The sequence below is a fragment of the Anopheles nili genome, chromosome 2, assembly GCF_943737925.1.
Source record: "Anopheles nili chromosome 2, idAnoNiliSN_F5_01, whole genome shotgun sequence".
In the NCBI taxonomy this organism is placed as follows: Eukaryota; Metazoa; Arthropoda; class Insecta; order Diptera; family Culicidae; genus Anopheles; species Anopheles nili.
The window spans coordinates 40,972,181-40,997,063 of NC_071291.1; the positions used below are offsets into that span (position 1 = coordinate 40,972,181).

The 24,883-nt window shown below is 48.9% G+C and overlaps 1 protein-coding gene across 1 annotated transcript in view; it reads right to left on the reverse strand.

Moving 5' to 3' along the window:
- LOC128720673 (filamin-A) overlaps positions 1–14,404 on the reverse strand; it is a 39,877-nt gene extending 25,473 nt beyond the window's left edge. The window contains exons 1-9 of the mRNA XM_053814358.1: positions 14,104–14,404; positions 7,278–7,764; positions 6,668–6,682; positions 4,270–5,811; positions 3,923–4,161; positions 3,264–3,830; positions 1,785–2,917; positions 1,556–1,689; positions 1,338–1,470 (exon numbers count right to left, since the gene is read on the reverse strand). Coding sequence (XP_053670333.1) covers positions 1,338–1,470; positions 1,556–1,689; positions 1,785–2,917; positions 3,264–3,830; positions 3,923–4,161; positions 4,270–5,811; positions 6,668–6,682; positions 7,278–7,764; positions 14,104–14,389 — 4,536 coding nt within the window. The 5' untranslated portion in view covers positions 14,390–14,404. The remainder of the gene's footprint in view (positions 1–1,337; positions 1,471–1,555; positions 1,690–1,784; positions 2,918–3,263; positions 3,831–3,922; positions 4,162–4,269; positions 5,812–6,667; positions 6,683–7,277; positions 7,765–14,103) is intronic.
- Positions 14,405–24,883: the final 10,479 nt, after the last annotated feature.

Below are 24,883 nucleotides of genomic sequence, written 5' to 3' on the forward strand. Positions count from 1 at the left end.
TGCCACTTGTCGGTCGTCTGATATGACAACCTGGCGGTTATTGGTTGCTGCAGATGAGCGCATGTTCCACGCCAGCGAAATGCTATTTTTAGTCCAACCGTGCCGCGAGGGGATGCTGGCCTGGCGTGGATGGAAATGCGATTTTGTATAAGAATGGCACGCGAAAAGATTGGTCACGGAAGGCGACGGTGCCAGCAACGGGCACCAGCGGCATATGTAAAAATTTATACATCTCAAGATTTATTTTCATTCAAAAGATATTTCTTCTTGACGCACGCCGAATCACCGGGACACGATCGTGCGGCGGGAGTTAGTGTGGCGACCGTGGCATGTGGGCGCTGGCGGAAATAAAATGTGAGCAGCGTGATGCTTGACGAAACAGAGTGTCACATGGCGCGGTGCAGATCGCGAACGATCGCACCGGGACCGGGAGAAAGTGAAATTCCACTGGCAGGAGCCGTGTGGGACGTTCGGCCGCTTGAGAACGCGAGCCGATCGGTGTTGCGAGGCGCAGATAGCACCGTTGCTGAGGAACGGCTACGGCAAAATTTGGTGTTAGCTAATGCGCTATCAGATTTCATGCAAAATCCTCTGCAAAGCGCCAAACTGCGTGTCGGTGACACTAGAGCAAAGCAAAGCGAAGCATTATGCGGAAATCAAACGTTTCTTTCCAGTTCGCTTGGTTCACGCGCCAAGTGGCGACACGAACGAGCTCGAAGAGCCGAACACAACAAGGACATTCAGGACGAGAGTGTGTTTTTGTGTGTGCACGTCACGTCGATGGAGATGCGTTGCTAACTTTGGTTTATTGGCTACCATTGGTTGGCCGAAACGTACAATATGCAGCTGTAAGGTTTAGCGGACTACCGCAGAAACCGGGCGATCAATTCGGCGGAAACAATGCACCGCCTATGTGAAGGCTGTTTCCTGCTGAATGAACTTCCGGAACCGCAATGCAAGCTACCGGAAAAGCCTCCAAAAGGAACTCGAATGAACGTATGGCGAGGCGCACTCTTTTCTGTTTCATAAACGATCGACGAACTCGCTGACTAGAATCGCAAACTATCGCAACGTTGCAATGTGGCACGGCAAAAAATCCAAATCTCCCGGCGTAGGGTTTATGCTTTTTTTCTCTATAGATTTTAAAAGTGCAACACGAATTGATTCTCACTCAAAAGCAAACTGATGTCAAACAAGAACCAAAGTACCGAGCCACACTGCAACGCATTGTTTCAAAGGACTAGTGATTTATAATGTAGCCGTCTGCGGTGGATGGCATCCGTAGAGGGGCGAAAGAATATGAGTGGAAGTTGTAAGTAATAGAAAGATCAATCTACCTTAACCGTGAATGTCCCATTCGGTATGTTCTGTCCGCCAAACTTAATGTCCAGATCGTAATCGCCAGGGTCCTTCAGCACGTAGAAAATGTCGAAGAATCCGTCCTTCTCGATGATATCGATGTCCACATCGCTGATGCAATGCACAAAATGGGCCATGGATGAAAAGACAGTTAGCAATAGTTGACAAGGGCGATCTGTTCCGCGCCTGTACTCACCTCGCTTCTGAATGGGACACAATCTTGCACGTTACGGCACCTGTTCCTGCTTCTCTGGCATCGACGGCGAAGTGATTTTTCTTGCCGTACTCTTGGTTTGTCGGGATGGCCTGCACCATTTTGCATTTTTCAGCCTGTTTGATACACGAAAATTGACACATTATTAACCCGATTGTCCATTATTCGGCGTTCTATGTCGTTGTTACATTGGCATATGGAATATTCTCACCTCTCCCGTTGGTATGGCTTGCAATAAGAAGGGCGACCCAAGGACGTCCTTTCCACCGCACTTAATACTGACATTATAGGGACCGCATTCATCCGGCACAAACGAAACGGCGTACGTTCCATCGGCTTCCTGGTCCATCTTCGGCACGAGCGGTTTCCCATCCGGACCCTTAATGCTGACGTTGATGTCTTCCTTGGCCTTGGTCGTCGGTGCGTCGATCTGGAACTTTGCCGGTAATGACGCTGGGAGCGATTTCTTCGTTGCTGCGTCTCCGTACACCTTGGCCGGAGCGTCATTTGGTGCTGGGGACACCGTCATCACGAAGGGGCTGCAGCTGACGTCTTGGTCAGCAAATCGCAAGTCCGCAGTAAGCACGGAGCCCTCCTTCGGAGGCACATACGTTACACTGTACACACCATCTCCCTTGTCCTGCACCTGCACCGCAATTGGCTTGCCATCTGAGGAGCTCAACTTGACGGCAAACTTGCCGGGTCCGGCCTCAGCGCAGTTGATGTAGAACTGCGCGGGTATGCCCTCGTACACCTGACCGTGTTCGATACCCGGTCCGTACACCTTCACCTTCTCCGGGCGAGTCGATTCGTTCACTGCGACCTTAAACGGCGATCCGGGGATGTGCTTGTCGGCGTAACGAATCGTGATGTCGTACTCGCCCGGTTCCGTTGGCAGATACTCAACATCACACGAGCCATCACGGTTGTCGGTGCAGCTCATTTTGGCCTCGGATGGGCCCTCGATGGCCAGCGACAGTCCACCGGCACCGGCACCGCGAGTTTCCACCGTGAAGGTAGCCAGCTGGTTGGTTAATGCACCTTCCAGACCTGGTCCGTACGCTCGGCACCGGGCCGGATCGCAACCCGACTTGACGTTCACTACGAACGGTGATCCCGGTACGGGTACGTTATCGTACAGCAAGTCGATCGTGTGCCGACCTGCCTCAAACGGCGTGTACATGATACGAAACACATCATCGGCCGATTCGCTTGGCACCAGTTTGCTCGGAATTTCGTTACCTCGCGGGTCGAAGATGTTACACGAAAGCTTCGACCGGTCGACGTCGTTGCCGACCTTGCTCATGTCGACCAGGAAGTCGGTGGGCGCGTTCATGATGACACCTAAAAGTATGCAACAAGCGACACATTACTATACCGGCTAATTGGACGTTATCGGAACGGGCTCAAAAAACACAAACAGAAACGAACTCAAACGGTTTAGCGAAATGGGCAGCACACTCTTATCGCAGAGAGCAACAAAGCGAACCATGCAATCAATCTGTGGCAAGCGATAAATAACAAAACATCTGACGAAAGCCCCCCGCCCCCAATAGATGTCTCACGGCAGGAGGGGACGTTTGCGCCTGAGCGGCCATAGGTTAGTCGAGCAAATAAAAACACCCGGCAAACGAAATCCATTAGCGAAAGCCGGCAACAACACAGTAAGACCAGTGCATGCGCACTTTACCGTGTGGCTGGATGCCCATGCCCGAGACGCGTATCTTGCTGAGGTTCGGTTCCGGCACGATGATGGCCTGGTAGGGCGACCCCGCGATGTGGTCATCGTTGAACGTGATATTGATCGTGTAATCACCGATCTCCGTCGGTAGATAGGCTACGTTACACGTGCCGTCACCGTTGTCGCGACAATTGATGGCCGCCTCGCAAGGACCTTCGACCGTAACGCCCAGCCCACCCTGGCCGGCACCTCGCGTATCGATTATAAACTCGGCCGGTCGGTTGATGATTCCGCGCACCAGTCCCGGTCCACTGGCCTGCACTTTGCGCGAGTCCGAACCCACCAGGCACTGCAACCGGAAGGGCTGCGGAGTGATAGGCGTGCCACCAAAACTCACACTCAACAGGTACTCGCCCAGCTGGGTGGGCGTGAAGTTCACCAGGAAGCCTTCGGCAGTCGGAATGACGTGTGCCTTCACGCGGTTCCCGGAAGGGCTCGTGATGGTGACGGCGAGGTCCGCCTTCCCGATTCCGTTCGTTATCACACGGAACTGCTGCAGACTGTTCAACGGTGCGGCTAACAGAGTGCGTCAATATGGGTACGAACGTAAAGGGCGACGATGGAGGACCACCATCGGTACTCGTTACGGTTATGGAAGGTATACTTACTCGGTTCCAGTCCGTCCACCTTGATCTTCGACACATCGACCGGTGGTGCAACGGTCACCTTGGGTGCCAGTGGCACTTTCAGCCCACCATACAGCAGGTTCGTCGAGTAGGTGCCTGGCAGAGGCGGGATGACTTCCACCGCGTACGTGTTGTCGTTGTTATCGATGATGCGTACCGGTACCTTCTGCTTGGTTTCTTCGTGCACCAGATTGACCTCCAGCAGCCCGTTACCAGCGGCCCTTTACGACGATCGTGGTGAACGCCATCATGCAATGAAGAGAGAAAATGGTCGTTAAAATTTTCAGCTTGACCGCATGCATGTGGGTGGGGTGTCACCCTTACATTACCTGGCGTCCACGTTGAAGTGAGTGGCCGCGTTAGGCTTAACACCCGGCTCCAGCCACGGCCCAAAGAACTGCACCTTCGACGCGTCCAGTGGGGTGGAAACATTCACACGGAAGGGCGATTGTGGCACGGCCACACCACCATAGTTTACTTCCACCGTGATCGGTTCGGCCGTGGGAGCGGTGTAGGTGATTTTCTTCGCCCCACCCTCGGTCTGGGCGATTTTGTGCGTGATCGTGTTGGAGAAAACGTCGTTAATTTTCACCTCTAGCGGTGCTGAACCGGCTCGTGTCGCATCGACCGTGAACTCCGTGGGTTTCCCGACGATCACGCTGCCGTTCTTCTCCACACCCGGTCCGGTTACCTTCACCAGCTCCGGGTGGAAGTCGTCCGTCTTCGGGAGCACGTGCGCGATGTGGGGGCTCTTGGGGATGTCTTCGTTGTCGCACAGGATGTGCACGGCATACTCGCCCGGTGCGGTTGGATGGTACTTGACCAGTGCCGATCCGTCCCCGTTGTCGTGACACTCAATTTCGGCCTGCGATGGGCCAGCAATGCTGAACCCAAGATTGCCCGTTTCACCGTTCGTTTCGACGACGAAACATGCCGGCTGGCCAACCATACCCGACCGTAGACCCGGACCGTACGCCACGATCGACGTGTGCTTCTGTGGCCCAACCGTCACCTCGAAGGGCGATTTCGGGATCTCCTGGCCACCGTACAGCACCAGGATCTTGTAGCGGCCCTCCTTCAGTGGAATGTATTGCGCCTCGTACGTGGTCGCGTCCAGTTTGCGGATGCTGTGCTCCGGCACGACACCGCCGGGTCCAAAGATCTTCACCTCCGGGATACCTTCACCGGCACCCTCGGTGTAGATGCGGAACGTCACGTCGTCGTCGTTCACGCGCACGCCAACTGGTTGCAGGCCACGTCCACTAGCCCGCACCTTGCGCGGATCACACACAGGTGCCACTCGCACACCGTACGGACTGCCACGGATCTGCTGCCCGCAGTAGAACACGTTGACTGAGTGCAATCCGACCTGCTTGGCCGTATACTCGCATCGCCACTGGTCCGTACCGACTTGGCGCAATTTCGCGGCAACTGCCGTCTTATGGTTCGCAGGATCCAGCACGATTACCTCCGGTGTACCCTTGCCGGCGTCTTTCGTCGTGATGTCGAAGTATGTCTGCTTTCCAACAACTACACCATCCGGCAATATACCCGGCCCACTAGCCGTCACCTTAGACGGGTCGCCAGCCTGCCCGGCCACTTCCACCTCGTACGGGCTCTTCGGGATGTCACGACCGTTAAACTTCACGTACACCTTGTGTGGACCTTGCAGCTTCGGAACGTACGACACCGAGTACGTTAGGTTCTTGTCGTTGTTGAAGCGACAATCCGCCTTCTCCGGGTTGCCGTTGGGGTTGTGAACGGCCACTTCCACGTTGCCTTTGCCGGCGGAGAACGTCTCGACGGTGAAGTTAGCCGGAGCACCTACTGTGGGACCGGTCGGTTCGATACCCGGTCCGTATGCGCGCACCCTGGTGGACGAATTAGAAAAAGGAAACCATTAGTAAGGAGGCTTACTGTGGCGTTTGTGAGTGATTGCCTTGGACTGCTCATCAACAACCCATCTGGAGGAGGTTGATGGTGGCAGTCCAGGAATCGTTACCCTGGCAAGTAAGCATGCTACTGGATGCCAAACGTATTTACATTAAAATCACACACACACGCTAACGCACACACACACACACGCACGCGCATCTTTTGAGGAAACAGAGAAGACAACCGGCGCGACCTGACGAAAACTGTTACACGAGACTGTAATTTTAACTTCAACATCGAAACCCGGCCCGGGCACTAATTTTGAAGATTCAAGCTTCCAACCGTTGGAGAGCCGGATGGTGGCTGTGTTTTCCAGCAATCTTCCACGTTTCCCAGCAAGCAGAGGATGGGGACCAAACGCCAGATAAGCCACAGATGCGCTAGCAGGCCGTGGAAAATATTATGCACTTTCGGGCAAAGTAGGCAGTGAACTCGAAAGAGGATCTTAATGAGGACGACAACCTACGTCAATTTGTCGTCCCGTGGGTCAGCTAGTGGCATTGTTGCGGCATTTTGATAGATACAAAACGAGACAAAGAAATCAACAACAACCGGACCATTCCGTGGTGAGTTTTTTTTGAGTGGGCATTCGAAAGAGAGTGTGTCCTGCGATTTGCAGATGCTATGAGAGCCGAATGTGGCACGGGTGCTGGTGTGAAAAGGAAACGCTCTAGCGCGGGCGGTACAGATACGATCTTAGTAAAATGTGGTAATCGGGCAGCAGCAAGGATCAACACAACAGTTTTAAAAGCAACAATTATCGCTAATCGTCCTTTGCAGCAGCAAACTTACCGCGGCGGTGGAACACTGCAACGCAATGGTAAGAGTGTGCATACATCGGATGTGTATGTTCATTGTGAGATAAATAAAAAAGAATATAAAAACAGGTAAAAAGAAAGAAAAATAACAGAGAGAAAAACATACAGAGAAAAGTAGATACAGCACCGGTTGGTAGAACCGCATCCGAATGCAATGGCGGTGGGTGTGTGTATGTGGGTGATTGCATGTTTTTCGGAATAAGAAGCTGTAAGTGATGTAGTCCCGAGATGTAAGTGATCAGATTAATAGTAATTGTGTGCTTGTAAGGCGGACACAACATGTGCCGGATGGATGTGCGATGGTAATGAGAAAATTTGGAAGAAGTTAGAAAATTTGGAAGAAGTACTCGCTCTAATGAACAAAACGGAGACTTTCAAACGAGACGAACGAAGGACACAGGAAAGACACGCACTCGCTCGAACAATCCCAGAAGTCGTTATTCTACGGCATTCCACTAGAACGAACAGAATATGGGCAGGTGCTACGAGGGGGACTACGAAACGTGCTCACTAAACTCGATCCCTTTCGGTTTTGGCGCTGGTTTTGGAATCGTGAAAGCGCTTTCTGCTGCCCAGGGACCTACCTGCTGTGGTTGGTGCGTGGACGCAGTGGAGCCCCGGACTTCAGTTTCGCGTTCGGGTACTGTGACAGGTAGGTCATCATGGACTGCTCGTCGATGTTTGGGTTGACCATTTCCTCGGGCCGGATCAGCTGACGAACGTTTAGCCAGTCGTCGGCTAGACCCATCGCTTCGGCCGCATTCTGAACGGCATCCTTCGGATCCCACATGGGCCAGTCTGGGCAGAGACCGGGAGCGACCGCGTCCACCAGCGCTCCTACGGCTTTGCCGTTGGTCCAGTCCGAGGTGAAGTTGTTGATAGGCAGATCCGGTACCAGCCGGTGTATCCAGTTCATCAGTCGTTGCTTGGGTGAGGCTCCGTTGCCGTTGGCCTGGTTGTCTCCGTTCTCGTCACCTTCCCACATCGGCAGCGAGATGGAGTAGTGCAAAATCAGCGTCCAGATCAGGCCCATGATCAGCTTCAGCTTGCAGTCGACGATGTCCGAGGAATCTGCCGGTGTCATAAAAAGAGGCCGTTTAAATGTGGTTGGTTGATGCTATGGGGACGTGCTAATTTGCGTTTCGTTGCGATTGGTGAAACGTTTCGTGGAAAGATTCAGTTCAATTATTCTTTTTTTAACGCTTCATGGCGAAGAAAAAACAACTCGCCATGTTGCTAAGGGTAAGGTTGATAAAGAAAAACAGTTGATTGAAACGCTCAGAGAGAATGTTGTGAAAGCTATCTGAAGGGGTATTTGCTGTTCCATCGATTTGTGAAAATGATATCAACCGGAAGCAACAATCCTCCGAAGGCTCAACCTAACAAACTCCTTAACAGCCGACATAATCAGCTTGCAAAACCCCTTACGTGTTTCTCTCACATTTTCGCTGCAATAAGCATGAAACAAAAATCGTTATCTTGTTTCGGTTTTTTGTTTCTCTCTCTTCTGTTCATCAACATCATTCAATCCCTGCATTCCCACTGTTATCAGGCGCGCTGTGTGCGTAGGGACACCTTGGAAAGCAATTGATCGCAGGACAGCCATCGGTGCGCGGTCGGCGTTTTATGGCGCCTTTCCTTGAAGCCAATGCCAACCGCATCGCTCGGTGGCACTCGTCTGTCAATAAAAAAAAACGTTGGGGTTCTGTGCAAAGGCACTACTGCAACCTCGAGTAGCCGCGATCGCGAGATTCTCCCCACTGGCAAACTAGCCATGGATTGCTCGAGGCTTTCGATCCATAAAAAAAGCCCAACTGGTTATGGTGGATGAGTAAGGTATGGAAGAGTGCCTCAGACCGACAGTAAAGGGCATGGGGAGAAGAATGAAGGCGAATAAGCACATACATTCGTACAAACGCGTACGCACCTCGGAGGGGTGGCGCAAAAAAGGCACCAATTTAGCTTGGGAGCCTGTTTTGCCTATATTTAGCATTTGAGTCATCAAGTCAGGGCCTGCAGTTGGCCATCGGACAAGGCTCTCTTTCTCTCTCTCTCTCTCTCTCTCTCTCTCTCTCTCACTCTCTCTTCCTTCCTCCGGAAACACGAATGGACAGTGGTGGAGGAGGAAAAAAAATGTATATCGACCCACATCGCGTTCCGCTCGCCACGCGATTATGCTTATGCGCGGATCCGGCCAGCATGACCGCGGACGCCGGCATCCTCTCTTGGCTGCACTCGATCTGAAAAGGCACATAGGCACGTACACCAGACACTATCGGCTCTAGCGATGCCCTTAAGCTGGCGGCGTCGCCGTCGTGGATGGTGCGATCGAAAGCGAAAGCAACCCAAGCGAGCTGGCCCTAGTCGGCCGGGAATGCGAGGGCAGTCCGTTCCAGACACGGCAAATCATCTATGGCGGGGAATTTACGTGGGTTCACTTTTTTAAGGAACTAACCCTTCGAGGTGAGGAATGGCTCAAAGTGGGTTTGTAAAAAAAGATATCAAAATTATTACTTTTTTTGTCGTTGACTCTTATAGATTCAATAGGCGTGACTCTTTTGAAGCCTCTTTTAGTTTAGGTTCTCGCAAGATGCACAAAGCACGGCATTTGTAAAGTGCGTGAACGTTCCACAAGTTGAATTTAAATCCATACGACTTTCGAATATTCTCGAGATACCCAGCGATTTATCTTGTAAATACAAAAAGAATTAATTAATAGGATGAGCCGTAAAGGATTGCGAAATTTGAAGCATAGTTTCCCAAATCATGCCGATTAATTTCATATATTTCATAAATTATCCATTAAAATGTATGAAAAATAATCATGGTATATACAAATAAATGCTTCCGATACGCAAACCGTCAATTAAGCGTCGTTTTTGCAGTAAACAAAATGCTTTCCATTGACGTAACCCAACCACGAGCTACCCCGGTACCATTCAGGGTTAACGAAAGAGAATCAGCGCATGAGCCGGCACAAGCGGAATTTTAATCAGGGATGTACGTTTACGGTCTACTGCACCGATGGAGGATAGGGGATGAGCTTTTCCGTTTCCATATCATGCTTTTGCTTCCAAAGCCACCCTCACGAGGAGAACCGTGATTCTCGCCACTATTCTAAGCCACCAGTGCCGTAACTGAGAGCCAGTTCGCAGTGCAATTGCAACGTAAGCAGACATGCAAATGTTCTCCGTGGCCGCCGTGCCTATTGGCTGGATGGCATTTTGACGCCACGGTTCCCCTTTGGCACGTGTTTCCTGTGCCGTACGTGATCAGAACTCGAGCGAAATCTTCACCGATTACGTCACCGTGGTGGCGCGATCGCAGAAGTATAACCTCGACATCTCGATCGACGACGCCGGAGAACATGAAGCATCGGCGATAATCGTCATTCTCCTGCCACAACCTGTTTGAGCGTATCGGCGGCTCAGGGACTCAAGGCTGCGATGGGTTTTTTTTTATTCGTGCCCAAATATGAACGAATTGTCCCGGTCGCGGTGCCCGATGACTAGACCATAAGTGGCAAGGCCAAAGCAACGCACGACGACAAGCAGCAGGTGGCGGTAGTCGTCATCGTTGAGGTCGAGAATTATATGCGGGAAAAAAAAATGGCCAGTAGGAAAGCGCTTTACTTCAGGGGGTTAAGTCATCCCCTCGTGTGAGGGTGTTACAATTCGGTGCCATTACGAGAACGATTCAATGGAAATTAGTGCAAGCGAACGGGGGTGATGTCGTTCTGTTGCGGACACGCATAAATTTCACGCTGTCGGTTCCAAAATGAGTCCAAAAATAAATGTCTGCCAAACAGACAAAAAAAAACCCCATGACTGAGCGATTATCAACCACAGGGTGTCGCGCATGGAACATAGTGTTGCTACAATGTTTCTACCCGGTAGCTGGAGCACTATCAAGGGTCAGGGGTATTCGCGTACCATAGTGTGGCTCTTTTTCGTTCTTCCTCCACAGACTGATCGATTAATCAATCATGGAATCAATCTCGACCACCGAAAGACGGTCCGCGAGACACTCGTTACACCCAACGCCGGGTTTGATGGTGATTGATGGTCAATCAGAGCCAGTCACCATCGATCCGTGCACTTTTCGTTCCGTTCCGTTCCTTAATCACCTTTACTGCAGCCCGATCGAGTGCACATGATTCACGCGTTGCATCCTGCACCACACGGAGAAGAGCGCGATCGATTGCGTCACGCAGCCGCTCATCGTTTTGTCGATTAAAAAGTCACACTGACGCCATCGGCTAAAAGCGTTCTGATGAACGTTGTATCGCGCGTCAGCCAACGTTTCAGTGACCTAATGTCTGGCTGGCGTCCCTTATTTGTGGCTCGCAGCTGTGGATGTGGGTCGTTAGCATCGATCAGGCGAGAACTGCCTGTTGACAATGTTTGGCCTCAAAATTGCACCGAACCGGCATCTGGGGCGCCGGTGCTGATGGCGATCACTTTTGTCGATACGTGCCCTAAACCCCACACTCGCTTTGGGGGCAGAGAGTGCTAAAGGACATGGGTGGTGCAATTTGTGGAATGCATCACTTTAACGCCACACCCCGTGAAAGGACAAATATGTACACCCAATGCACGCTGACAAATCGAAGGATGAAAGGCGTTTTGTTAGCGCTCGTTTGAGGGGTTATGGGACGCCGTTTCGCTCGGTTACTGATGGCGGTGGCGATTTTGTGACCGATAAGACTGCGATCGTGTCGTGCAGGTTGTCGCTGATGTCATGTTGGGTGCGCGGCTTACAGCAGCAAATAGACGATGCGAGGTTCCTTCCAGTGAAAATCCAGTGCAGCTACACAAACACTGTCTAGCGCGGTTGGAATGCATATCGCTTTCAAATGTGAAATCACTGACACAGCACACTTTAAGCTCAGCCAAGATAAGCGCACAAAGTGTTACAGTAATTGTACTCTAGACACGTACATAATAAGCGGGTAGTGCACAATATGCCTCACTAAACTAAACTAACTCAATAAACCAAAAAATATTCGCATAGATCTAAAAGATCGAGAATATCTGAGAGAGCAAGATGAACTACCAAAGAAGTGCAAACAGGATGTGACATATTTGGTCAACTGAAAGCTCGACAGAATGGATTGTTCGAGCTCAGTCCTCCATACCGATTGTAAGATCCTGTTACTGATCCTGTGGTGCAGATTTTGGTACAGACTTTGTCCACAAATCTTCCAAAACTAAAAGGTATATCATCTAGCAATGCCAAGTGCGCCAGGTCCACATCCAACAGCTGGTCAATAACTTTACCTCGGCCTACGATACCGGATCGAAAGGCCGGATTGAGCTAAAGAAGATCATGCAGCAGATCCACTGGCTTGGGAAGCTGATCCAATTTTAGGAGTTCTCCAATTCATCATCATGAGAAATGTGAAGCAAAAACCGACGCTCAAAGGCGGAAATGAATACATGCCATTTTTTCTCGCATTCTGGCGATGGTTTGAAATTATGAACATCATTAGTCCAACAAAAGCCCGGATGCCGTCCGTAATTAATTTGTTTGTGTCAGTGCTGCGAAAACATCCCAATCGCAACCCACCGGCAGTAACTGTAAAAATCCTGGCATCCGGTAACATCCGGCCGGTGACACTGTTCGGTGCCCGTTCGTAAATTAAGATACGCGCGTTTGGATCGAATTCAAAACCCCTGTGAGACATCTCACCGGTAGAGTGCTGGCGTTTGAGTCATCGAGAAAAATTCGCCGCAGGCCGGGGCATTTTATGACGATAAAACGCATTCCACGGCCAGCAGCAGCTCGAGACGGATGACCGACTTTTCTCTGCCCCGTTCCGGACTGGTCCTGCATGGCAAAAGTGCCACCCCAGACTCATCTACGCCGGGCTTGCCAAAGGTGTGCAAATTCGTCGTTTCTCTCGTGCCAAAGCTTTCTCTGGCAACGCAAGACGCGGAGGCAACACTAGAAGGGGAGAGGCGAGTGGCCACGGTTGCGGTAACCGAGCCGGTGGGACATATTTACGACGCATCGACCGCAATCGCCGTATAAGTAAGTGTCCGTAAAGTGCTTAGTTTCGCTCGATTCGGTGCCTAGTGAAGCGATAAAACGCACAACTAATTAACCGAGTTATTTGTAAAACAACTCGCCATCACTTCGGCTTTTGCGGCACACCACACACCCCATGTAGCAACACGCTTCCATAAAACGTTAGCTGGCCGGGGCGGTATCGTACCATCTTGGCGAAACGGGTGCCATTCGGATGAAATGGCCCGGGGGCCAAGGTGTCGGGTTCGTCGCCACCGGTTCGTTGAAGTCTAACGTTTTTCCAGCCGCCTCGTTTGAAGGCATTCGCGCTGTCTCTCTCTCTCTCTCTCGCTCGGTTTGAGGGGACTTTTGGTGTAGACGAATCTCGAGAGACTGAGGTCCAAAAATTCACACATCTTCACACACGCACACACACACACATAAATCGTCAAAACGTTGTGCAAAAGACCAAAAGAACGCCGAAACGCCACGAAAGCGATCGCAGGAGCGAAGAAGCGAAGCTTGCAAAATGCTTTTCTGCCAAAAAGCAGACGATCGTGTGGATTGCTGCGTTCCCTCCGCACCTGACCTCTCCTCGTTTTCTTGCATGTGTGTGCGTGTGTGTGTGACGATCCGTTGTCAGTCGCGCGATTGCGTGCGTATCCAAGCGTTGGGTTTTGGTGCACGAAACACAACAAACCGACTTGTTTGTTGTTATACACCTTGGGGCTGCCACTGGAGGCTTCTACGGAACGAAACGGTCCACCCTCATCGTCGTCCTCCATTGCCCCCCTCCCCCGGGTTCGTGGGATGGCGTTCTTGAGCCTCTCCCCGCTGGAAGTGGAGTTTTATCGCTCTTCCGAACCACCAGCCGTTTGGAGTTGGTTGCGATGGAGAGCGCATTTAGTGCCACCGAGGAAGGCACGTGGAAGATGCGCAGAAACAGGTTCCAGGTCTGGTCCTGGCGCAAGGGGTGGGTTACAATTTGCAACTCGTGCGACCTCTTCTCCGTCCACTGGAGGCACATTCTTCTGCCGGTCTTTTTTTTTTGCTTCGACTGTTTTTCAACCACCGAAGCGCAGCAAGAACAAACCCAGAATGGCGAAGGACGCGATGGTCAGAACACGCCAACCGAATGGTCGCGGAAAGCGAGAAGAACCCTCGCGACCAGCATAACAATGTCGAAAACAGGAGGAAGAGGCTCTTCTGATGCTTCATTTTCGGCCACTTGCCCATGTGTACGTGGACCGGGTGAGTTGGTTTGGGATTTCCCAGCACTCGACACCAGCGTTGGTGTTGGTGTTTGGATGCAGCGAGCCATTCCATTGAGAGTAGGGTGTTTTTCAGAGTTGGGGAGACCTGTCGGAGGCCTAATTTGAACGTTTGCGATTGCTTACTTACCGATGTTGACGATTTTGATGCCCTCAACCTCGAGGAACTTCAGCGCTACGGACACATTCTCCAGCTTCTGGCTGCGGAACGTAGGCCGCTTGTTGTGTTTGCTCATGCGCTTCTGTGACAGGACCTCGATCAGCGCGATCAGGCGCAATCCGTCGGCAAGATCGCTCTCGAGATTGGCGATCGTCTGGTTGATGATCTTCAGGTGCTCGTTCGCCCAGCGCGTGAACGTGTTCTGCTGTATTCGCTTCCACTGCGCGTCCTCAGCCAGATCCCGTTCGGCCTCCATCTCGGCCTCCTCGTCCGCGTCCGGATCGTCGTAGTCGCGCGGTTGTTGCTGCTGCTGCAGTTCCTGGTAGTACTGCGGGGCGCCCTACAAAATCCCACCCCATCAAGGAGGTTGAAAGAAAGCAACAAACGAGAAATGAAAAAAAAAACCAACGTTACTATTTTGCGCACACGCTGCCCCGTGGCCGTGGTCCTGGAATTAGCTGCGCACTGCGGGAAGTAAATGCACGCACACACACACACACTGGGTAAGGGATGGAAAAAAGCCGAGCAGGAGGAATTGTTAAGGCGCATGGTACGGCGGCATGCTCTGTTATCCTTTGCCGATGGTGGTGGGTTATCGGGGAGAACATATCGAGAGGGAGGAGTCGATAATTTATAGCCCTTTGGTTGCTTTAATCGACTTTTCCCAGCAGACTCGATCGGGGCCTGAGTTCGGGTGGGTATTGTTCCGGTTTGGGGTGGCGTTCGAGAAGGACTAGCGACGAGGGTACAGGATACGGACGTGGACGACCGAACCTGTTTTATTTTACTTCAACATCATTGTTAGGCCACTTGACGGGTAACGAATCGAACCGGCAGGACTTCGCTCTGTCGCGGGGATCCAAGGATCCATTTGTTTAATGTTGCCCGAAAGTTGCCCCTTAAGTTGCTTCCAGAGTAAAGGGCGGTCCATAAGACGTTTAGTTACTGTCAACCACGGGTCGATTTCACCGTTGCCACAGCATTAATGACAAATTCCGGTGCACGGAATGGTGCCTTGAGCGAAAAGCGTGAGTCACAAAGTCAGCCACCTTAAAATGGCTTTGGTTTGCGGACGATTCCGCGAAGATCGCTTGACTCAGCGCGTTCATGGTATCATGCTTACTGTGCGTGATTGTCTAAAGAAAAATTCCCCATCTTCACGAAAGTTCGATAATGTGCAGCGAGGCGAGCGAGCTGAAAGTTGAGCCTCGAGGAAGCGGCAAGCGGATCCGATAAGCCGCCAATTTTGACCGACGACGATTCGGGGGAACCGTGTTTATCTGCGGCGAATGATCGAAACGTTTATTAATAAAACGTCCATTTCTCGCCGTGGCATGCAATCACCACAGCTGAGGCTTTATCTCGTTCGCCGCCTCGAACGACGTTTACTTGACCGACATCTGCATACGACGGTTTTTGTTTGCGATTGTCCGTGCGGGCCGGTTTTTGTTGGTTTCACAATTTACCGGGGCGCGATGCATATTGTCGGGAGGGTGGCGAAAAAAAACACAAGAAGACGCATGTCGAAGTCACACTTTTTTTTGGGTTTGCTCACAATCAAACCAACCAGTTCCCTCACCGGGGGCTACTTTCGTTTTGCGGGCTCTCGATGGGAATCGTTCCCATGGTGTTGTGGATTTTTTTGGCTATAATTCACTTTGTTCCGGAATCCGAAACACCCTCCCCGGGGGGAATGGAAGCCTAGGTCGAGGTTTAGGTGGTTCCGCAAGTATGGACACCTTCCGGGTTCTTCTTGCGAGGTCTCTGGCTTGATTTTGTGCAGCGTTTCTCGCGCAAGCTGCCTTCGAAGACGCAACTAATTAGGCCGCCACGAAACCATGGCAACCGTGATTCGAAATGAAACGAGAAGAGCACAGAACAACATCAACGGGGTTGGCTTTGAAAAACGGGCTACACCTTTTTTTTCTGTATCATGCACTATAAACGGACCCCGCGAGAGGTTCTTCCCAAACTCGCTTGTTCCGAGCACACCATCGGCGTCCGATGCCACTGCGTGCGAGTGTGCGTATTCATATTTTTTTATTGTCCTCCCCATCCCAAAATCCTGTTCTTAACCGCGAACGCCTCATACCGTCAGCGCGAACCGGACCACCACGGAAGGAAAATAACTCGATCGAACAGAGCCGCCTTCGTTCTCTTTTATCTGTTTCACTTTCACGGTTGTGCCGCCGGTTGTGAAGTGGCTTTCTTGTTCCGGCCCACCCGCACACTGACCCATGGAATCTCTTCTAGCCCACCGAAGTTCATCCGGGATCCGGTTTACACACACACGCACCGAATCCAGCCGGTTGCACACCTTTTTTTTCTCATCTTTTTATCTCACTGCACCTTAGCACCGACAATAACGATGATGACGACAAAAAGGCCACAGCTCCATTTAGCCCGGCTATTGCAAGTGACAGCGGTTGGCGTTTGTTTACCTTTTGGCAGCTGCCAACACGCGGATTGTTGTTGTTCTCGGTTTGGTTGCGATAAAACGCGAATCGCGCCACGAAAGCGACTGCAGCAGCTGACGGCACAAATTCACACGCACGTACGCACGCACACACGCGCCAACAACAATGGCCACGCGAAGGATGATAGCACACAGCACCACCTGCGAGAGACGGCGCAACGTAAGCGCTTTGCACCGAAAGGGAAACGTTTCACGCGGAACGTCGTACCAAGCGCGTCCGGACGGGCTGATGGTTCGTTTAGGTCTGTGCTTGATGTGCTGGAAGCTGATCGCGGGCTCCGACGCGGTGCGTACGGCGATCGTATCGGCTGGCCGCTTCCGGAGGACTGCTGTTGCTGTCGCTCTCGCCACTCTTCTGGCGCACGGTAACAACGGAATTTATTATGCTCTCGTGGCTTTCCAGAGCCTTCGAGCGACCATCTCTCCCGGACCGTGTACACGGTAACGGTGTTCCCGGGCAGGGGATGTCATTTCGGGTTTTAACTAACTATTGACTTGTTTTGAGGGACAGCGGTAATTCAAAACTGGTCCCCTGCCAATGGGGCCATTTTGTTCAACAGGTTGTTGTCAAAGGACGACAATTGTTGAGGGTTGTTTTACACTTTCTTATTAGCAAAATTTGGGAAACAACTTTCTAAGGCACGAGTACATTGTATTTTTCTCTGTATCCCTTAACATTCTAGGCAGTTTGTGGTGAAGCGGAATCCTATGCTACGAATGATCAACAACCCCTACTTATCTGCACCAGGGGTGGCCGTTTAATCATGTTCTTTTTGTGGCTCTGATTTTTTATTTAACAACATGCAAATGTAAACATGTTTGTTTGTTGTTGTTTAAATAAAGAGTAAAAATAAAATAAAAATAGTTTTCAGTTACTTATTGTAAGTATAACTGTACTTATAAAGTAAAAAAAGAACATTACGCATTTGTCCCCAGCCGACTCATGGTGCATGTCTTGTAGGCTAAGCTCTCGCAGCCCATGAAGCCTTTCTTGTTGCTCTCTTGATATACTCTCATCTGATGTACCTGTATACTTGGCTGTGTCAGAATTCTTCTCTTCGCTCTTTGCTTGAGCACCACGCTCTCTGTTCCGGCTCAAATTCTTCTTCATCATTCATGGCTATTTTCTGCTGTGATTAATCCAGCGAAACGTTTTTTGAGGACGCACTTTGGATTTGATTAGTAAGCCACATTTCGATTTTGATGGTTACCGAATAGAAGGAATAAGATACATTGAATCCAAATCAAACATATCGCTTACGGCACGATAAGATAGCATCTATATAATCAACTGCAACAGGTGCTATCATGCTATAAAGAGATTATTTTTAATACACATGGTTTGTTCATATCACTGAAACTTTAAGGATAGCGCATCTATTCTGTGCTTGAACATATGAATAATTTCTTATCATTGTACAGTGTTGATATGATTTCTACTAAACTAATAATTTTACCGGATAACCATAATTGATTTTGGGTTTGACGCGTTGTTTTTTAGCATTACCATTTTCTATCGAAGTAGATACACGTCTTATAAAAATTTATAAAAAAGATCATCTCTTCAAATTAAAAAATATATAATACTTGACATAAAAAGTGTAAAAATAGAATATCAATAGGTACATCCGTTTCATCAATGCAATACTACTTTCAAAAAAGGTCTATTTTCCCATAACAATTAGAAAAAAATAATGAAATTGAAATAAACAAATAAACATTAAATAAATTTAAAATCATATAAAGTTAAATCACACCTTTTCAGTGATTTTGATCACACCTTTTTGTTAAATCACACTTTGATTCAAAATTAATCTAGATTAGAAAGACAAAATGTTGTTTTCAGGAGGAAAAGACAATCACCTAATAAAGGAATAATTCAGCATACATTATGGTTTGTAAGTAAATTAGGAACCATGGTATTTAAACTAAATTTCACTACTGTTGAAACATCATGGCATCATGCTCTCTGTCATATCTTTAAAAATCAACATGACCAAGGTCAAAGTTGCTGTCGGTCGAATGACAGTGTTATCGATGTAATTTGTTATCAATTTTCAAAGACATAAGTAATGACTGCATCAATCAATGCGTCTATCGGTATGTTATCAAGAAATCGGGAAAAAATACTATGCAATTATGAATTATAGTTTTGAGTTATATTGAACAACTTTATAACACAAATTCAACATTGAATAACTTGATAACACAGGTGTTTCTTTAAATAGCCCAGATGTTTAAAAACAACATAGTTTCATGATAAAGTAAGCATATTCTTTGATAAATAATAAACGAGCATATTATGTATAGTATTCAAATTCATAACTAATTACTTTATCAGAAATCAAATCAATGAACAGCGTACATAATCTCTATTCTTAGGGTTTTATATTGCGAGAGAAATTAACGTTTTTATGGAACGTTTAGTAAAAACCCCCGCAGATAGGCAACAAGCATTACATATGTTACACATAACGCGACTTGTGTAACGGGGCCAGGATTAACTGTAATTGGAATTTCACAATTTAACATAAATATAATCGGAAGTTTCCATACAATTATTTCATTGTTTATAATATACGATCAACTAGAAACAAATGAAAAATAGAAAAACTATATCCAAAAACTTCATTAAAAAAAGAATCTCTGATCGTTAGGATGCAGTGAAAAGTGGCCACTAATTGTTGATAGAGTGTTTGAACATCTCGTTCATTTTGCGGGGAGATTTTCTCCCCACAGCGTTACAACCTACTCATATATCGAACACCCACGCGTGTCCTTTCCTGTGTCGGGTTATATATTGAATGTTTCCGCAAACCGTCGACGCGATGCTGCGTATTTTGCGGACAAATGGTCAAGATCCCAGATGTTGTGCGGTATTTTCATGTTTAACGCTGTGTATTTTCGTGTGCTCGACGCTCGGCGATGATTCAAATAAATATTTAACAGAGAGCAAAACATGCGCTCTCGCTCTCACATTCTTGCTTTCATATTCCCAAACTCTTCTTTGTGCGTTCCATGCCTGGCTAAAATACGACGGACAGCTGATTCACATCCTAGTAGGCCATTCCACAAAATCGAAGAGCTCACGTCAAGGATAGAACCACGGCAGTTGAATTATTCGGCCGCTTTGAAGAAGCAATAATACGATTGCCAGAGCACATCTACGAGCAAAATGGATACGAAATTGATGTGAGCTGGTAAACATTTCCATCAAGCAATGTTTCATTTGTACCGATCCACTCTACAACCAGGCTGGTTTTGCCAAGTGGCCAACCATGGCAATTAAACATTTTGAACCGGATGCAATTCGGTGGCTCAGCGATGACAATGTTTTACTATTATTTGATCTGCCATTTTCAAGAAAAAAAAAGCTATTTTTAGTTTAATGAGCAAAGGATCGGGGTTTGATCGATGACACGTTTTCGGCACATGAGCCACAGCCGTGTTTCGATGTATTCCGATGGCGTATTAAGAATGACCTATGGTGAGCTAAAGGAAATGTTTGTTCGGTGATTCATTTGGAATTGTTTTGAATTTGTTTACAAAATTGCATTGTCCAATATGACTGTTGTTGAATTTAAAGTCCGAATACCATACCATATCATCAGCAAATTGTATGTATCTTTATGCAGTGTTGGGCATTTTGAAATATTGATTACAAAATCCACAATGAGTTGAACAGATATAATAATTTAATTCAAGGTTCTTTGTGGAAAATGATTCAACGAAGCTATTAGATTGCTTGATAATAGCATGAATAAATGGCCACCCACCAAAAAGTTGCAATCATTAGTATTCTGAGAAAGAAAAGCCTGGTAATAAGCGTCCTAGCATCTACCGGTTCGGTCGTAAATACCTGCACTTGTACGTCCATTTTGTCTGCAAAGATCGTCCTGCTGTTGCTGCTGTAACGAAGTGTGTTTCTGAGGTGTTGAAGCGCAAGTTACTGCTGCGTGTCCTGCTCTGCTGTGCGTTCGTCCTTTTGATTCCTTTGGAAGGTGTGCGTTTGACTGTCTGTGTGTGTGTGTTTGTTGGATCCTCGGTCCAAGGATCGTATCGTACCTCCCCCTTTTCACTATTCACAATGTATGTTTTCCTTAGCTCGTACACCAGCCAGCTCCGTGCTACACCATCATCACTGCACCGCAACGATATGATTCACGCCAACAGCAAGGTCGTGCACCGTCGCGTGTGTATCGATGCCGGTGTGCCGTTTAGGGGTGAGTGATTCAGGGCACCCGAAAATAGTCGTGCTATTATTTTGTTTACATGCAAACCACTGCGGCTGCTCCTCACACAATTAATCACACCGTGGCGGGAGGTAAAAATAAACACCGATCGGCACCTGCAGACGTAAAGGTACGCAGCTACATGAACCACATGTCACGTTTCTTCCACGCACAACACGCGCTTTGGCCGCTGAGGGCGCGAAAACATGCAAAAAGGGTGAAAGGAAACACAGCGTACACGGAACACGAACGGAAAAAAGGATACTCGGAAGAAGGATCACATCACAAGGGTCGCGCGGCGTTGGCTGTTGGTGGAAAGGCTTCAGGCACTACACGCCCACTACACCACCCACAATGTGGGAGATAGGGGTTTTTGCGGGTGGAAAATTCACCCACAACGAAAGACGCGTCTAATTGCCCTGCGGGTGTTGTGTATATTTAGTCACCGGGAGCGAATCGGTCGCGAAACGTGCGAAACGGAAGAAAAAAAACGTTTTTCCTACTTTCACACATACACAAACCCACACACAAATACACACACATACAGACACACGAAAAAACGGACCACCCGGTGGGCGGTGTTGGGAAGGATAATTTATGAACCTTTCAGCTGTGCCGTCGATCGTGAGTTCCGCGACGGTCGCTTGCCTGGAGCCGTACACTCTCTGTCCGCTTCACTGGTCCACTTGGGGTGGCAATCGTCGAGTCATTTAACAGCGCGTCCTCCACATTCGCCACTCGGGTGGTGAAGAGCACATTAGAAGCAATCGCGTACACTTGATATGCGCTCACCGATGCCACGGTGCGGAAGCTGTCAGATGTCGCGCGTCAACGAACGGCAACAACGATCAACACCACTTGGCTCGACGTCTCCATTTTCTCGCCCCACCGTGGCGGAAGGTGGATTGAAGGTGGAAGCCGTAGGACGTAGGTGGGTTAAAAATACACATCAACCACTCGACACGCGGTGGGGTGGATTTTCCTTTCTTTTGCGTGATACTTTTGCCTACTCGTTTCGAGGGGGGCTTGAGAAATAATGCCGCTAGGATGCACTTTTCCCGCCGTGCATTCGATGGGTGCATTAACCATCAAACTGTTAGCCACAACGTCTGTCTACCCACTGTGTTTGATTGCTAAGGAAAAATCCGACCCGACGGAGGATGAAAAACCACGAAAGAGAGAGAGAGAGAGAGAGAGAGAGAGAGAGAGAGAGAGAGAGTGAGAGAGCGAGAATTCGATCGATGCGCAACTGGATGCACTACCGCACCGTACAAACAGGTGACGTAGGAACGATCGAGAAACTCCTATCTATTTCGGGCGTTTTGTTTTGAATCCACCCAGAATGCCGATAATCGATTGTCGCTTGCTACGACCGGATTTCGAACCGTCCGATCGGCAAGTGTCTCTCGAGGGAAGACATTGTTGTACGCGCTATTTAGTACCCGGATCGAGCACTTTCGATGTGTTGCGCTTGAGCTCGCGCCGGCGAAACGGATGTTTAGAGTTTGCCACCCACCGGTGGCGTTGTTTACGGCAAGTTTATGTTGGGTCATAAATTGAGATCTGTTTCTACTGGCTTGGAGTCGAAAATGCAACCTCTCCATGTGGGGGATTACACATATTAAAGGGAGAATAAAGAGAGTGTGATGGATTTTTATAATCTGATCGAATATTTTCACCAATTTCGAAATGCTGCTTTCTTGATCATGAGGATCATGATCATCTACAATAGGAAGGATACAGAACGTGAACGTTTTCGAGAATTTGGTGGTCAATTTTCAACGGTTTCTTATGAAATTTCTCGACATAGAGAAAGTGTGAACAAACAACGTTTTTGAGAGAACCTTTTTCTTTGATCACTTGAAATTTCCAAAACAAGGCATTCGTCAAAAAAACGACGTGGGAAGAAATCAAAAACGCTCCTTCTATCGTCCTTTCCTATCACGTGATCACATGTCACGATATATTATTCCGCACCAGCGATGGAGCTCACTTCAACCCTGGTTCGACTACCGGCCCTGAAATTCGGCCGATTCATCGCTCATAACCCATCCTGCGGTTGGACTGAAGAAAAAAAAAATACACTGCCAACGGTGAGTAAGGAGCAAAAACCCCTCACATGCGGCGCAAATATGTCAATGCTAAGCACTTTTCGGTGCCAAATTGGATCGCCACGATCCCACACGCCAGACACCATCGTCTGACGGTCTGCGTTGGGGTTTTGGCATCTTCTTGGCTTCGGTTTCCCTCGAAGCAGCTGGCCACCATTCGCTAAGCGTCGCCCGAGAGCTGGCCAGCGGTTTTCCAACGGTCCGAGAAAAACCGGACGCCCGTTAATGGCAGAACGGGAAAACAAACAAATGCACGAGCGCAAGCGTGAGTGTCGCGCGATCGCGATCGTGTGCGTGACGGATTTCTCGCGGAAAACTCGGTACACTCGCGCACGCGGCGCTAGGACGCGAATAGAAAATGAGATCCCAGCGCGATGATCTCGGCAAACCGTGTGGGGAGGCCTGGTTCTTCGTGCTCAACTGACCGGCGTGCGGTGGAAAACGGTCACGGTAGGCGTTCGCAAAAAAAAAGAGTGAAGAACGGGACGTTGGGTCGACGAATTTTCTGGACGAATTTCCCATCGCTTCGGTTGGTGGTTATAACCCTTTCGAAAACGCATCCACCATTAGAGATTTTGCACTATGGTGTATCCTTCTTTTTTTCCTCTCTTTCGTTCGCTTTCATAACACTTGCGTCATACTTGTCACACTTTTCCGACCTCTATATGTTCGCACGTGCACCTTCGCGGGTCCTTCACTGCACCGTTGCTGACTGCAACGTACTTGACCGTGGGTGGCGCATAGATGACAAGAAGTGATGCGTAAAATGTGCCGCAAAATGTCGCCGTTTTTCCATGCCGTTTTTCCGACCAACGTTTCTCACTCGCTCACTTAACCGTGCGCTCACTCACTCGCCCACACCTGCGACGGTGGTGAAAAGTCGGATCACCTGGGCAGATGAGCAGTTGCGCAGCACATAGAAGAGCGACCGTACAAGGGGCAATTTTCACTAGGACCTAAGAACGCGTGCTTACCGATCCAACCGAGAGCGTTGACTACGATCGGTCGCATCGATGGTCGGCAGCACCTGAGCGACCTGAGGGCGAGGCTTTTCTTCCCGACCGGTAGTGGTGTCATGACGGTTTGGTCGCACAGTGGTATAAGTGGTTGCACTCGATTGATCAAAAGTAAACGGGGCGGTTCTGAGTGAGCAAGATGTGATGATGGTGAGATTAACACGACGCATTCTGTGAATGTTGGTAAGCATGTTTTACTAGTTGGTATGGATCCAAAATGATACAAAGAATGAGAAGAGATGACAAGCAGGTACCATAATCTATTCAAATTTAATGATGGGTTTGAGTCAGGTTTTACAAATTGTTTTTGAGACAGATTATTATCAGAGAATAAAACTGAAGTCAGGATAATCTTAAATTTATTCTGCTTTAATCCATCACGTATAGCTAAGACTATTTTGATCATTGAAATATTAGACTCCGATCAAAGCATTTGCGTTGATATTGATATCAAACTTTACCATTAAATTTTCACTTACTAAATGGATTGTACACATTTAAGGTCCCTGTTTTAATTATGCTTACATCACCTTTAATAGCTAAGAAAGCCTCTTATTTCAAGATGCTTTTGTACTTATTTTGACCAGTACTTAGGGTTTAGTGCGACCGTAGTGAATTTCTTCTCAGCGAGTGATCAACGAGCCCTCCCTTCTGAACTCGCGCGGAAGGGTTTGCGCGTGCGCCCCAAAGGACCACGATCGTCCACACCACTACGAACTCATCCTCCCCACGTGAAGGGTGAGGTGGAACATTTTGTTTACCACCCCGCGAGGAGATGGCCGAACGGGAAGCAGATGTTGTTTACGTACGATGTCGCATTTCGTGCATGTTCACGTGTTCTAGCGCCACTTCCCGAGGCCCTTGGTCGTTCTGAGTCCCATTTCCGGACGCTTTCCGTCCCATATGGCTACGGAG